The sequence below is a fragment of the Bombus impatiens genome, unplaced genomic scaffold (assembly GCF_000188095.3).
Source record: "Bombus impatiens unplaced genomic scaffold, BIMP_2.2 scf_0417, whole genome shotgun sequence".
NCBI lineage: Eukaryota > Metazoa > Arthropoda > Insecta > Hymenoptera > Apidae > Bombus > Bombus impatiens.
Genome location: NT_176836.1, coordinates 398,556 through 414,727, shown reverse-complemented (window position 1 = coordinate 414,727; position 16,172 = coordinate 398,556). Strand labels below are relative to the sequence as shown.

Below are 16,172 nucleotides of genomic sequence, written 5' to 3'. Positions count from 1 at the left end.
AAAATATTCTTCTTTCATTCTCAGAACGATATTAAAAGAGATAAACAATAGAATTTTTTTTCCCCATCGCATTTTCTGATCACTAGATTGCGAGTGTTTATGTATTTTTGGAGAACTTTAAGTAGATTTGTGATTTGTACGCTAAATATTGTAGTTTAAGTAATTTGTACGTTTATAGAAAACCGTAAATAGAGATTTGTTTTACTATTGCATATTACAACTATATTACTACTTTCGCTTCATATTTATCTATATTTTTCTATATCATATGCATTTTGTATATATTCACGTATTTAAGATTCTATTTTTTAGGTTATGTTCACAAAAATGCGAAATATTTCCTGTTATTTCTATTACTTTTTATGCAAGTACTTTTTGTGATTCTATTTCCTAGGTTATGTTTATAAAAATATAAAAATAATGTAATTGCCAAAAAATCTCAATAAATTTGTATAATACCTTTTACGTACGTACACAATAATCTTCAAAATAAGTTACTCATTCCTTTGGTGAGCCAAACATAATCCAAAATTCACTCGTGAATCACCAAGAATCAAAATAAATAATCCAATAACAAATAGGTAGAACACAAAATAGTTTCGCGATTTTTCCGACACAGTATTTGCTTTTTGATGCAGAGCAATAATCCGGTAAATAATGAGTAAGAGCGACGGTAGACGCTCGAGTTTCGAGCGATTGGGGAGTGGGGAGACCCCTATAAGAAGATAAATCGCCAAGGAACAGGCAGTTTACAGTTGAATCGTCAGACGGGCAGTTTACGTTTTCAACGAGTCTTCACGACATTCGAAGACACTGAAAGACGTTCTACAAGGTATGTATCTGTCAATCAAATCAACGTTGAATGCATTATTTGTACATATTTTTTGTCGGATTCTATACTTCATGTTCCTAGTACCAAATTTTTGTAATCATATAAAAATGTAATACTACTAAATAATACGAAGATATTGGCACATAAACTTATTCTCCAATAGCACAATTTTTTATTGTTTTCATAGTATATAACTTTTGTATTCATACGAAAATAATATTAAATGACATGACATTTAATATACTTCAATTTAGTTAATTAGTATGTAAATGCTACAATAAATAAAACTATGTGTGAATATATTTTATAGCTACTGTTATATCATCTGTTGAAAGACGGTACGTTTATGGAACCATTCGATTCAGAAACACATTTTCAAATACGGATGTTTATATTGTATGATAGGAACCAGTGTAAGCACGTTACTTACAAAACGGCACCGGTATCGGCATGATAAGATATTAAAACACGTCTTCTAATACCTCGTTTATACTATTATTGAATGCCACCGACCTATAAGTTATGTTGGAGTCACGTGACGTTCCGTGCCGTATGATATGTAGCGACCTTTAATATTTACCTCTGCTAATCCGTTCTATATTCATAGTTTCCGTGAATGCAAAATTTTCTATCCATACTTTCAACGCGGACGTTTACATGTAGTCACTCTCATAACTTTTTAAAACAAGATAACTTTCTTTAAATTGGATCAAAGTCTTGAGTCTTTTTGAGGCGTTAGAAAAATTAATTTACTAGACAACGTGCAAAAAAGCAACTGTCACTGTTCACAACTTTTTTCTTTGAGCCTGTAATGAGGATTTAAATAATATGTTTTGTAGATTTATGTAATTATATTTGTTTGTGTAGATTTATGTAATTATCGAAAACCGTTAACGTTGCTATGATCTACAAATGGTTGAAACTGACTTTCGGCCTATAATAAATTATAATGAGTCTTGATACATTTTTTGATACCTGTCGCTTGTTTCTGCATCAATCGATTTCTATATAAAACTGTATATGACCGAGGTAAGTCTAGAAAACGTATTATTTGAATTTTCATTACAGGCTCAGATAAAAAAGTTCTAAATAGTGACTTTTACTATTTTTATACGTCGTCGAATAAACTAATTTTTCTAACTTGTCAAAAAATCTCAAGTTGTTCCGTCCAAACTTAAAAAAGTTTTTCTGTTTTAAAGAGTACGTAAATAATAACTGTTGGTTAATTCTCATTTCACGGGAATCAAATTCATCGCATTCAGTAACAAGTGGAATTTTACGGGCATTTCGTAGTTCGCGAACAATTTGAATGTAAAAGCGTATATTAATCGAAATAAAATAAATTTACGCACTTTTGTCTGGCAATGTTATCTAGGTGATTCACATTGTTGAAAATTTTCTAGTCCATAAGTGTATAAAAAATTTAGTAAAGAAGAAACATAGGTCATCGACGACTACCGTGACAGTGAACACGTTGACGAGCTAAACGAGCACTATTGTACTATTATTATGCAACCACTCTGTATATCGAACACAAGCTATTGAAATCGTGCAGAACACGAACGTAGGTTAGCTATATCTAATGGAAATCTACATGGCAGAAATACACTCAGGGGTTCTGTTTGTTTGTTCAAGGATAACATGTTCAGCACACTCGGAAGCGTTCTCATAAGCGATCCTGTGGATGCGTGTTGCAGCGAACTGCTTGTGCGCCACGGTATTCCAGTCACCACTAAATACAAGCTATCAAAGGAGGAACTAATAAAAGAGCTTCAGGTATACACAATCTTTCATTAATCGAAACTTTCTTTCTTTCTCTTGTTTTCTGTACATAGACGCGATGAAATTGTCACAATCGATCTATATACTTACTTTCTACTTACACTAATGCGTATAAATATTTAGCATCTGGTGCAATCCGATCAAAAAGTTGATATTTTCGACATAACGTTACGAATACAGTCAAACACTCGTAACCCCGTTTTGTGAATGTATTACGTGCGTTATATGAGGCATTAACAATTTTCTTAGCACTGTTATAAGGCAACTGTTCGCAGAACCAATTTTCATCCACCTTCGATTATATTATTGCTTTTTCGCAAATGCAAGTACACGGTAATGTACATTTCTATCTTGCTTCGAATGGAGAAACCGGTTTACGCCATTTCGATTTAGTGACGATTAGGCTTAGCTGCACTTTCCCCCTATGCTGCGTACACAGTCGACTGCGCACGTTGTAATATGGCGACGCATGCATAGAGATTTCTCCTGACTCAGGTTGTAACAAGATGCGTAAACTGGTATTGATTCTGCTTTTCCTAATTAAAATGTTCTGTCTAGTATGTCATCATTTTTCAACGTACACAAAATGAAAGAAATATGGTAAATATCAATATCTCAGCCACCTCACCGAGTTCGATGATTATTGAATACAACTCTTTTCTACACATGAAACCGCCGCTCGATCTTAGTTTCCGAGTTATTAATAAATAAACGACCGGATAAAATGACGCTTAATCCAAACCTGATCCTTGTGTTTTGTTTGTAGCTTATATAAACGGAAAGCGAGGCGGCAAACGTGTCAGCTATGTTTGTTACCGTGTCACATATAGACACATTATTAGCACATTTTTTGTTAGATTTGAGTTAGATGCTATTTTATCCGCCCACCGTGTCGTGTTGTAACGGGTGTACAATTAATTATAGGCAAAATATATTATATTGGTACGGGCAGTTTTTCGCAAATATCTCGGGAACTAAGGCCAAAGGTCGGTTTCATGTAAAGAATAGAGTTGTTCAAAAAGTTCATTTCTACAACATATTGAAAAAATTCTTGAAATCGAAAAGGTGGGTTAGATAATTACCAAAAATATTTGTCCACTATTACTGTGTCGAACTTTTGATGGATTCTTCTCACATAAGGCATACATTTGAAAGGCAGTAGAATGGAAACAGATTAATCATATCATAGTTCACGTACAATTAATCTGGTGGAAGTAGTAACGTGTAAAATTCTCGTCACAATTAGATGCAGCTTATAGTATTCCTTATTCGTCGATAGATTTACACAGGGTAATTCTCTTCAGAAGGTGTCAACGACTACACTCTAACCGATAACCGATATTACAAACACGATTGTTTATACGTGTAATTTGTCATCAAAGAGAGATATGGTTGCCGTGCCCCGGTTGTATCTAAACAAGGGTATAATATGCAACACGACTAACAAAATTGAATCATCTAGCAATAGCAAGAGAATCTTCCATCTTAATCAGCGAGCAAGGTCCCATACTGATGTAAAGAAGTTTCAAATAGGCGTAAAACGTGACATTAATGCCGAATTTTCAGTTTTAAGGATTGAGCATCATAATATGTTTATTGGTAGATTGCGAATATTCATACATTTATGCGAAATTTAATAATAGTTCAATAGAGTTTAATAATAGCTTACATTATTGATAATAGCAATAGTATTGGAATATAGGTATCAGATTACAAACTACGATGGAACTTCATTTATCCGAACTCGCCCGGGAAACAAACATTCATATTCACAGCTAGAGTACGTAAAATCCGAGTTCACGTTCAAATAACTGAATTTAATCGCCGAGAGTTGATATAATCCAGATATATCCATCGCTTTTCCAGAAGAACGATTTTCCCAAGTAATTAGTTTTTTCGTACAGAAAGCTTGTGACTACTTTTTCAAAAACTCCATAGCAGTATATGCAATGGAAAAAAATTGTGTTAATCGCTAATTATGATTGAATTTAATCCCCAAATGAAAGAAAAGTGAAGTTATTGTTTTATCTAAGTTAATGAAGCCATAAGTAGTGTTTGTAAAGTTTCGTTTCACTGCACTGATTGTGAGTTCCACTTTACGCGGTTTCATGAAACGTCGATGTTATCGAACTATCGCAGACGTATTTCAGCGTGTGTAAACCGCTTTATTCCCGTTCTCGCGTCCCTCTTTCTTTTCTTTAATCTCGATCAATTGCCGCGTACATCGAAGTCGGTGCAACCGGCTAGATCCAGTTCGGTCGACAAACGTGAATACCGGTTTAGCTACATGGGTCGTTGTACTTATCTGTGTCGGCCGAGTCCTCTCTCCTATTGTGCGCCCGTAGACATGCAATTTCCGTGATAGCTCCCGACAGGCCATTATCAATGGCGAATCCCCAAGAGCAACAAAATATAAAAATGCCACATTCTCAACAACTTGCTAATTAATCTAATTAATTTAACTACATAACGCGAATTAGATTATTTAAGTTATGGTATCAAAGATATTAAAATATAAATTACAAGCAAATTTAGATCTCGTAGAGGAAGCTTGAAAAACATACTTGCGAAAGGCACCTGAATCCGCCACTGCTTATCATTATCAGGACGAGCGTGAAGAGCGCATTTACAGTGGTTCGCGAGAATATTCGAACGCTTGTCACACAATTTTTTTTTCATCGATATATCGTGTGCATTATGGGAAATCTTTTGAGATCTCGTTAGCGCTATAACGAGACACGACTGTCGTGATTATAACAGCATAGCTGAATACGCATAACACCAATTCTTGGGAAATTAGGAAAAGTTTGAAAATGCCAATTTTCTTATCGAAATTATTAAATGATGACATTTACGTTTTTACAGCAGAAGACAGGTACAGTCTGTCGTGTTTATTAATTTTCTCAGATTTTTCGAAATAGTAGCTTTTAGCTCTCCACAACAAGCCAGCTCAGAACTTTCAAACGGAAATTCCCGAGGCATTGCATGGGGCTGTACCGCTGGAGCTATTGTACATACCTGTAATATCGTGATATGATATGTTTACAAAGGAATGGATGATACAGATGTTAATTGGACAGAAAAGACGATTGTTGTTCAACCTGAACTATTCACGCCAAACGTACAGAAAGCAGCACAACTAAATGATTAGAATACGACTCGACTTTCACAAAATGCAATCAACACTCTCTCGGTAACGCCACTCGCAAGCTCTGCCTCTCGACTCCGCACGCTGCTTCTCGACTCTAGCCGTTGTAGCATTCTATTGTGCCTTACCAGGCCCACCGCACACGTGCTCCGCAGACGCTAGTGGCCAAGGCCACGTAGGTCTTTTCTACGAAACTATGTACTTGAAAAGACCGATGACACATTGATGGGCCCGACGGCGCCTCGGCTCTCGCGACATTGTTCATGGTTCGCCCGATATCTCTTAGGCTTTTCGTCCACGATACTACATTTATATGTCGGAGAAGAGTCAGGAACAGGGTTGTGGGCGTTTCATAGACCTCCCTTGGAGTTGGCCATCGTTGTGTGATAACGAAGACGCGGCCTGATGCTAAGAGTAGGATCACTACTGACTCGACAATCAACAGCGGTGATGGGGCATTTGCGATGTGAGCGACGTTGGTCTCAGGTCCGGTAACGAATCCGCGGTCAACGGGAGGAGAGATAGACTGACACTGACTCGAACGTGTACTACTCGCGGATCAAGGGTCGTTGGTCCCTTCGTCGATGAGATCTCCCGAAGGAATGAATGTTCGTCCCAACGTCACCACCGAGACAACCTCTGGTAGTGTATCTAGGTACGCCAGCTCCTCCGATCGGCGTCGCTGTCGATTGGTCGATTTGGGACAAAAGCTGCCTGTCCGTTTGCAAAAATCTTAATTGCCGAAAACCCAGGTTTTATAGCGGGTCTCCAAGCTGGCTGGGCTTGTGCTGTGTACGTGCCTCCACATCTGGTATTCGTTGTCCGAAGGGACCTCTATGGGTGTTTCTTTTAATGAGGGTCATACTGTAACTCTGCGCCTTTGTTGGACGGAACGCCCGTCCCGTTGACCGCGGCTACGTTCGGCGACTGATGGTCGCATTGAGCCCAAGTTTATTATCACAAATCGGAAACAAGTACAATTGGGCAGGATGACGGCAAATTGTTTAATTACGACTGTAAACTTTAATTGCAATTTTACGGATTTTCCCGAAGTTCCAGAGGGACGGCTCCGGCGTCCTTTCATCTCCGACATATACATATATTTACTCATATATTTATATAATTAATGTAACGTGCATATCGTACGAGTATTATATGCAATTCTAAATAGTTCTATTTTTATTAAACGAGTGAATATACTTTTTGCTAATCTTTATCGCTGTCTGATTTTATAATGCGTGCCATGTATCTAACGTGCGATAAACAATAGGTTATTGCAACGATATATGAGCATGTAAAATGCCCTTTTATTCCCGAGCAGCCAATTGAGTTTGATATGTACTCTGTATGGAAGTTGTAGATTTTGCTGTGAATATGTCGGCATCTCGCTTGAAATTGTACTATATTGTTACTTTTCTTGAAATAACGATTTATTCTTACCGGGTCCTACCAAATATTTCAGGCAATGCTACACTTGGCAGAAATAATGAATTCAGAAAGCAATATAAACTCGCGTTACTTGAAAAAACAAGATAATAATACATGGCTGCACGAGAATAAAAAGAACAGTTTGATGCGAATGTGCAAACGGCAGTCGCGCTACCTATCGAGTGTTGCTGGCATATCGTTACGATAATTCGTTATTCGTCGCATGCTACATACACGCTACGCACACGTTATGAGGTATACACGATACTCAGCTAAATCTTCACCGTTGAGCTAATAGTTGAGCAAATACTGCGATCGACAGCGATTAGTAAAAGGTAGAACAGTTTAAAATTCATTCGTTTAATAAAAATAAAGCTACTTAGAATTGCATGCGATGATAATACTCAGACGATGTGCACGTTATATCAGTTATATAAATCTGTACATAGGTCACTGTTACATGCCCGGGTAATTCTTTTTTTTATGTATAACGCAGCATTTCGAAAAATCTGAAAAAATTATCGGTTAATAAACATGATAGACAGTTTCTACTGTAAAAACGTAAGTGTCGTAATTTAATAACTTGAAGAAAAAATTTTCAGACGCAAGGTCTTGAAAAATTTCCAGATATTTACAGATAAGTAACGCCATACAGTAAAAGAAATCATGTTTAGGTCAATAACTAACCTAATGATAGGACTAAAATTTTGTCGAAATGGTTTCCCTAGAAAGCTCCTCTCATCGACGTATCGTAAGTTTCATTTGATTTGCCGATGCTTTTATCGTGCTTATTAGAAATTACAAAACGTTTATTGCAAACATACACTTAGCGAACGATTGGTAATCGTAAACGCTACAGATCGTCTCGCTATATACTGTGGCTTGTTGATGTAGTGACAACAATTAACTATGCAAGTATTTTGACGGTATTTACGACTTGTAACTTCTATTGTATACATTTTCAGATCCGTTCCAGGTTAGACCAACAGTTAAGGTAGCCGTGTCTCATTACAGTGCTAATGAAATTTCAAAATGTCTTATATAATAATATAATACATAAAAAAGTGTCTAAATGTATACTAATATTTTCGCCAGTCGCTGTAAGTAATGTACTATTCACATAATTATACGTATGAAACAGAATCACGAAGGATTGATCGTGCGATCGGAGACAAAGGTGGTCAACGATGTGTTTGCTAGTTGTCCAAAGCTCCGCGTGGTCGGCCGGGCTGGCACTGGTGTCGATAACATCGATCTTCAAGCTGCCACGAGAAAGGGAGTCATCGTGTTAAAGTATGTCCGCTTACTCTCTGTTACTGTTCTGTTACTGTAACTTCGTTAACTCTCACGATAATTGAACGACGAGAACAATTATTTCAACTACGGACGTTAGTTTTTGCATAATAACCCAGACAAATTAGCCACAAGAGGGATCACATTGTGCTAAAGATGGTACATACCTGAAATTTTATTGCTCGAATTTGTTAAAATCATGTTGAGGAACAAAAACAGAAAGCTTCGAACAAAGCTTGCAGATATTGGAAATATCTATCGGATGAAACGTAGCGCGTTAAGATTGGGGTATTTTTTTGCGAATATCTCGAAACCTAAGGTCGAGCAACGTGATGGGGAGTAGCAAATATGGTAACATGTATGAGGAATAGTAAATATTACTTAACACTGTAAATAACACTTTGCAAAAACTAATAAATATTTAACGACGAAATTTGGCACATTTTTTAAGAATGACGTAAGCTAGATTTTCACCAACTCTCAACTTCGTAGATTTAATTTTACAAGAATAATTAACGATTGAAAAACGTTTCATTTCATAGATATTCTTTACATCTACGATATTATCTCTTTCATTCGAAAGTTTTTGTCACCTGATTATTACGTTCGTTGAAATATAAAAAAAAACTGTTTTCAGCAACTTTGAAGATGCAGATAACCAAACCTGTACAAATGCAAAGTGGTAAACATATATAGGATTTACATTGTTGAACATGATTTTGGCAAATTCGTGCAATAAAATTTCAGGTGGCACATTATGTTGCATCAAAGGCTAATTTGTCTGGAAATATTAAATATTCCAAATAAATATTATAAATCGCTCGGTCAACGATGTATTAAATAAAATGCTAAGCAATTATGCATTTTTTTCAGTACACCCGGTGGAAACAGCATCAGCGCTTGCGAGTTGACGTGCGCGTTAATCTCTAGTCTGGCACGTAACGTTCCTCAGGCGGTTCAGTCGTTGAAAGAAGGACGATGGGACAGAAAATTGTATTCCGGTTTCGAGTTATCTGGAAAGACACTTGCGGTGCTCGGAATGGGTCGAATCGGTCGCGAAGTGACTCGGAGAATGCAAGCGTATGGCATGCGTGTGATCGCCTTTGATCCTCTACTCACGTGCGAAATCGCAAACCAAATTGGTGTGGAGAAGCTCACTTTAGATGAGATATGGCCCATAGCTGATTACATCACCATACATACGCCGCTTATTCCTCAGACAAGAAGTACTTCGAAATTTTTCTCAGTTATTTTCATTACAGTATCGGAACGAAATATTTGGAAGAAATAACCTATTCGCGTTCTATTAACTAATTTACAAATAGATACACCTTGTTTCAGATCTGATTAACGCTACGACCTTGGCAAAGTGTAAAAAGGGAATACGTATTATAAACGTGGCTCGCGGTGGTATCGTGGACGAAGAAGCATTACTGAATGCATTGAAGTCGGATCACTGCGCTGGAGCAGCTTTGGACGTCTTTATTGAAGAACCACCGAAAAACCCTGTCACTCTTGAATTAATCGCACATCCCAAGGTCATCGCTACTCCTCATTTAGGTAATAACCTTTTTCAATGATATTTTTCAAATAACTGTTATCTTTTATCTTTACCAGTAACTTCGTTGTAACTCAATGTTGACTTACAGGAGCAAGTACCGAGGAAGCTCAGCAGCGAGTGGCCGAAGAAATAGCCCAGCAATTTCTAGCATTGTCTGGTAAATCGACAGAATATGCAGTTACCGGAATCGTAAATGCACCAATGTTGCACGCTGCCATGTCAGACGAGAACGCATCGTGGATCGAACTATCGAAAAAGTTGGGTCAATTGATCGGTCGGTTCTTGAAAGGGAAACTGAATGTAATTGTACATAGCCAAACAGTTGGTAATGTCAGCATGCGAGAAAAAGTATTCGTCCACACAGCCGTCCTCGTTGGAATTTTATCAGGGCAAACGAAGAACGGTTTGAACTTGATAAGTGCGCCTATATTAGCTGAGGACATAGGCATTGATGTTAAAGGAAACCACAAAGAATCGACTGATGGGGAAGCAATCGTTGTTGAAGCTGAAGGTCATCAGATCAAAGGTAAGATGAGAATAAAACACTTTTTATCAATGTATTATCATTCTTGACGTTCTCAGTATATTTATTTCGATCGTTTTGGTCTATTTCTCTGTCAATTTTATCCAGGAACGGTCCGTAACAATGAACCACTGTTGCTCTCGCTGAATGATGCACAATTCGGCAATGGAATCGCTCTGGGGAACTACGTCTCCTTGTATCAAACCAACAACGTCCAAGATCTGGCGAAAATTGTGAACGCTTTCTCTACAAAAGGCATCAACGTTTGCAACTTGAACGCCAGCGGAAGCTGGATGGTGATTCAAACCGATCAAGAAGTTTCCGTACGTGTTGACAGCATCGAATCCTTCTAAAGCCCATGTTGTTCAATTAAGAGAAAAGCGCAGTATTTTAAAACTCGGTATGAATCAGCTTCACGCAAATCGAGTTACATTTTTGTTACATCAATATAGATTAATTATATCTATGCAGATATAAGGGTAATACAATGTTCGACTCTGTTCGCATACGTATTATTTATTGCTCCAATCGAAAATGTAGGAAAAAGAAACACATGAGTTGTGTTTCTGGTGAATACACCTGTACTATGATCACATGTAATTAAAAATCTTTATAAATCTTACACATGTATTGAAAACTAAAAATATACAAAAATATATATATATGTATGCGTGCGTACGTGCATGTGTGTATGTGTATACGTTATATGTATACGCACAAGTATTTATATTTTTATATTGCTAGTACTCGTTAATAAAATATTACATGTATCACAAAATTACCAGCATTTACAACAATCTCCGCGCGCATTATTTCTCATGGGATAAATACAATACATCCACATACACATGGGCCAAGAAGGCATGAGAAATGTATATACCTTAGAAAATACAGTCATTGACAATTCTACACCAGTAAACTAAAAAATTATTTACGTGTCCGTTTGCTAACTAAGCCAACTAAATACTTTCTCCAATAATCTATGAATTTTCATTGCATTTGAAACATACTAAAATATAATCGTAGAAAATGTAAATTTATATTCTTTCGTAGCTATCTAGACGACAACAGTTAAAAGTGAAGGTGATTCCATCCTGTAAATATAATATTAAATTGTTTGCAAGGGTAAACAAATGGAGAAAAACCTAAATTGTGTCTTAATTAACTTACTTTAACGAGTGAAGGAAGACTTTGCCAGAAGCTATGATTGGGCATCATTTCCCAACCTGTTGCACCTCTCAAGAACTTCAAAGTTAGTGCTCCACCAATAAAGTATATTCCAGAAATCACAAAGAAATAAATAAGTAATGTAGAACCAATGGAAAGGCCCTTAGAGTGCATCAATGTTTTACAAGCATAAGTAGACGTTAAGAGTAGATGCTGAAACAAAAACGCAAGAGTTTAAGAGAATTAGGAGAAACACCTGTCTATTCCTTTTAAAAAATTTGAAACTTACATATTCATTAGGAGTTTTATTGAGAGATTCCACGTACAAGTGTGTTTCACATGAACTACAACATGACAGGGCTATTGTTGTTGTATAGTTCTCATGATGAAACATAAAAACAGGTGGTTTCGATTCGTCACTCTCTATAATTATCTTCGTTTCCTCTGCTTTACCCAGCACAAAAGTATTGTTGTTGCATGTGGCGCACAACTGGAATCATGATAGTAGTAGTGTGTCATTACATATTACAGTACCAATGAATTTTCACAATGTTTTGTACAATATGTTCATAAAAGCTTTCTAAAAATATTCAAATACTATCGTGAATCGTTGTACGTTGAATGACATCGATAATAGAATTAGAGCAAACGAGAAAATTCCATAGCATATTCATTAAACATTTCCTTACAGAAGCCCCATCTCCTTTGTAACATTCGCTCATTTGATCGTTCGACAGTCGCTTATTTGTACAAGGATGGAAGAAAAAAGCGCAATTCTGTTCGGTACTATTTATAGACCTAAAAGAAAAAATTTCTTTTCGGATAAAAGTTAACGAGCAAAATATGAAGAGGTTAGGATATTCGATCCACCGACCTTGAATTAACCAGCGGCATCAAACTGTACCCTTGCCAGTTTGGAAACATGCACGAGCAACTCGTTAATTGTTTACATTCTGAAGACGTTTGCTCGCAAAAAATTATTAAAAGTGATGCAAACACAAACAAAATCTCATTTTTCTTGATCATTTTTGGCAAGGCTGATCTACGCGTAACTGCACTGCTATTAGTCAAAACATTGCCACACTCGGTGTCACTAACACTAACCTCTTCGTTTTATGCAATAATGCAAAACGTATTTTAAACAAAATAAATGATTCCATGTATCATCCGATCGACTAATCTAGGAACAATTTGAATAAAGGCGCGACGGGAAACTATTAATTTTCATACACAATTCTAAAATTATCTTTCCTCTTGGTGACATGTTCATAATTAACGATTATTTCCGCACTATACAACGATCATGATCATTTCGTTACAGGATTTCAAGGTCATCAATATTTTTTTTAAATTGTACCCTGTATTTTCCAATATGTTTATATATTGTGAAGACACAAATTCAACGACCTTAATAATCCTAATAATGATCAATGGATAGGTGGTAAAATTAAAAAAGGAATACAGCGAGGAATTAATTGAAATTAGTTTTATTTCTGTGATTCTGAAGGAGAGATTAGTAGGGATATCGTCAAGCGAAATCCTGTCAAAAAATGTACACTGAGAATAAGGACCTCTCGTGGTGAACGGCTGCATTATCAGCACACTTCGTCTCCAGCGCTCTTGGTGGGAGAAACGCGCATAGGTTAGGTAAGAGGAGAAATGTGTGATCGTGCAAGATTAGGGTATAGTGTGCGACGAAGAAAGATATATAAATTAGTTCCATTTTTTCACTGTTTCTTTTGCAATCGTATATCATCCTAATTAGATCCTGAACTTTGCTCCTATATTCCATTTAAACATCGAAAGAGATAAATAAACATTTGCAAATTCTGTTCAGTAAATAAAACCACTAACGTGATACCTGTTAATTAATTTCAGCAATTTCTGTGGAGTCAAATAAATTAATTTTTTTATTAATATTATTCAGAAAAGGTTATAATATTCTTAGATTTAATTTATTACATTATAAGATAGGTTAAACTAATATTATCTTCTGTCTGTTACAGGATTGCTTTTGGCGCAACATCAGGAATCCTCAACCTTTCTGAGAATTTCAAAGGGATTCAGTTACGTCTTATTGTTACGTTCTATTTAGTTACCGACGAGAAGGTAGCGTTAACTGACGTTTAATGCAACTGGCAATAAGTTCCAACTTTCGGCTAACTTGCTATGTGCAGGAATACTGGCACGAGAGAGGATTAAGGTTGTTCGAAAGTAAATTAACAATATGTAATGATTTATTCAAATCTTACTCGAATTCAATATTGACAATTGATTGACAGACTGACGGATATAAAATTCTTCGGTTGACAAAATAGTAATTCTTCGTATAACAAAATGATGATTCTTCGGTTGACAAAATGATAACTAACTCCTCGAATGGTAATTATTCGGTTGACGAGCGGTAATTAATTATCGATTTCTCTGAGTCACTACATTTATTTATATCTGTCAGAGATGAAAAAACGTCGGGGTCTTCCTTTTGAAAATGTTTGGGAAAATCCCCAACGTTTGTTCAAACTGCCGACTTTGTTTACAATTTAAATTGTCTTACTATCGTTATAAAAATATAGTTAGGTAAATATAAAAACATAGTTAGATAAGTTTTCGCAAGATATAGCTTTTAGCAGGTTTAACTGCCTTTCTCTTCAAATACTGTAAACACGATTTCAAATAAACGTTTTAAATTACCTTGATTTGAAAGAAATTATCAATTTTACTTTCGCGCTACGGACGTGCGGGACGCGGGACGTGACGCTTATACTATTTTATTCTTTTAATACTTACCAATATTTACCAATTTTTTCAAACTCTTCCGCCATTTTTGATAACTTAAACTAATGAGAGTTGGAAAGTATTTAAGGATATGGATAATGAGAAGGTTTTAAAATAACTAATGATTAAACACTTTGTCCATTTGCAAAATAAGGTCGTTTTATTCAATCGAATGTGCAAGTTTACAATAATCGTACAACTTTATATACAATTCATAATTTTCTGTATAATTTGTGTAACTGAGTAATTTTATTCATAACGTTTCATCGTCATGGTATCCTCGAAGGAAAGTGTTAATTCTTTGTCTTTCAGGCGTTTCTTTTCGATGTGTAAGAATTCAAATTAAAGCTTAATTAAATTTCAAATTATATCGTAGGTAATTATAGATATCTCCGGACAGGGTTACGAATAAATAATTGGTATGTTCACATGTAGGACAACCTTTATTATTTAATACAGTACTAATTATAACATAATACTACGCATTATTACAATATTAGTATTATTATATTGGTTGTAATCTGAGATTTTCTTCTTAATGGTGTTTTTTGCGGCGTGGGTGCGTGCGTGCCGTTGCGTGCATGCGTGTACGCGCGCGCACTTGTGTGTACGTATCTATATATGATAGTTTTCATACAAATAAACAAATAAATACATACGTATGTATAAACTATATATATATACATATACATATACATATTTATTCGTTTATTCGTAATACCCCTACACTTAGTGCATTACATGTACACGTATGTATGTGTTTATATGTATACATATATGATATTTATTATACCCTTGTATTATTACGCGGTACATGAATTCATATCTTATCTCTTATAATCTTATAAATCTAATTCGAATACATATAGTGTATATAGATATATATATAGATATATATTTATATATCATCAGGATGGTATAAATAATATTGTATTTCATAAAAGCACTTTTTGTTGCTTATAATATTATTGTTTTTTTTTCTTCTTTAATTATCGCATCGCTTTTTCCCCCACATATTTCCCCTAACGCTCTTTCTTTCTTTCACTTCGTTTCTTTTTTTCTTCTACTATACGCGACATCCGTAAAGGAATTTTCTTGCTTTTTTTTTTACATTCTTAAAAGAGTTTTACGTCTCTCTTTCTTTCGGCTTTCTTACTAGCTTCGGAAGGAAAACTTAAGACACATTACGAACTACAGATATCGAGAATCTTCTTTTTTTCTTACATCTTCTTCCTCGTCTTCTCCTTTTTCTTTAAATACTAGACAATCGTTTTCGCGTTGTATGATCGCTCCTTTCTCATCGATCTCTTTCGAATATCGGTCGATATCACGCAAACCCCCGTTCCCGCCCCTGTCCCCACCCTCGCCCGAGATGTCGGTGAGAAATTCCTTTCGTGCAGTTCGCTAGTTCTAGCCGTTGATTTCTTTTTTTGCTTTTTAATTTTTTTGTTATTTTATTCTTCGTTCATTCGCTCGCACGCACACACACACAGACACACACACGTTACAGGCAGACGTGTGTGCGCGCGAGTCCAGCGCTATGCAAGTGTGGTACTTTGGAAGACTATCATATAACTCACAATGTTCTCCTAATCCATGACCATTTATTCTATTGCATTTTTAGAAACGACCGCATGCGTCATAGGAAAAGTTTGTTGCAATC

General features: G+C 35.9%; 2 protein-coding genes across 3 annotated transcripts; one reads left to right on the top strand and one right to left on the bottom strand.

Moving 5' to 3' along the window:
* Nucleotides 1-721: 721 nt before the first annotated feature.
* Nucleotides 722-11,476, top strand: LOC100744810 (D-3-phosphoglycerate dehydrogenase). Of its 2 annotated transcripts, XM_003490218.4 has the most exons (7): nt 722-832; nt 2,468-2,608; nt 8,332-8,483; nt 9,357-9,709; nt 9,825-10,043; nt 10,133-10,570; nt 10,676-11,476. In XM_003490218.4, the coding sequence occupies exons 2-7, from the start codon at nt 2,474-2,476 to the stop codon at nt 10,918-10,920; spliced, it is 1,542 nt and encodes a 513-aa protein (XP_003490266.1). In that variant the 5' UTR covers nt 722-832; nt 2,468-2,473; the 3' UTR covers nt 10,921-11,476. The 2 variants fall into 2 exon arrangements, with proteins under 2 accessions (XP_003490266.1, XP_033177110.1); XM_033321219.1 differs by lacking the exons at nt 722-832; nt 2,468-2,608 and adding an exon at nt 7,825-7,941.
* On the bottom strand, nt 11,064-13,293 carry LOC100744932. Its single transcript, XM_003490219.4, has 5 exons — nt 12,609-13,293; nt 12,424-12,532; nt 12,024-12,224; nt 11,738-11,947; nt 11,064-11,661 (listed from the first exon to the last, which is right to left on the bottom strand). The coding sequence occupies exons 1-5, from the start codon at nt 12,758-12,760 to the stop codon at nt 11,605-11,607; spliced, it is 729 nt and encodes a 242-aa protein (XP_003490267.1). The 5' UTR covers nt 12,761-13,293; the 3' UTR covers nt 11,064-11,604.
* Nucleotides 13,294-16,172: the final 2,879 nt, after the last annotated feature.

Excerpts from the sequence above, each read along its gene's own strand:
- LOC100744810 (XM_003490218.4), top strand. The coding sequence starts at position 2,474 with ATGTTCAGCACACTCGGAAGCGTTCTCATAAGCGATCCTGTGGATGCG. Across the intron at positions 9,710-9,824 it reads GCTTATTCCTCAGACAAGAA|ATCTGATTAACGCTACGACC; the intron begins GTACTTCGAAAT and ends ACCTTGTTTCAG. Across the intron at positions 10,044-10,132 it reads CATCGCTACTCCTCATTTAG|GAGCAAGTACCGAGGAAGCT; the intron begins GTAATAACCTTT and ends GTTGACTTACAG.
- LOC100744932 (XM_003490219.4), bottom strand. The coding sequence starts at position 12,760 with ATGATCAAGAAAAATGAGATTTTGTTTGTGTTTGCATCACTTTTAATA. Across the intron at positions 11,948-12,023 it reads ATAAAACTCCTAATGAATAT|CATCTACTCTTAACGTCTAC; the intron begins GTAAGTTTCAAA and ends TTTTTGTTTCAG. Across the intron at positions 11,662-11,737 it reads GTCTTCCTTCACTCGTTAAA|GATGGAATCACCTTCACTTT; the intron begins GTAAGTTAATTA and ends TTATATTTACAG.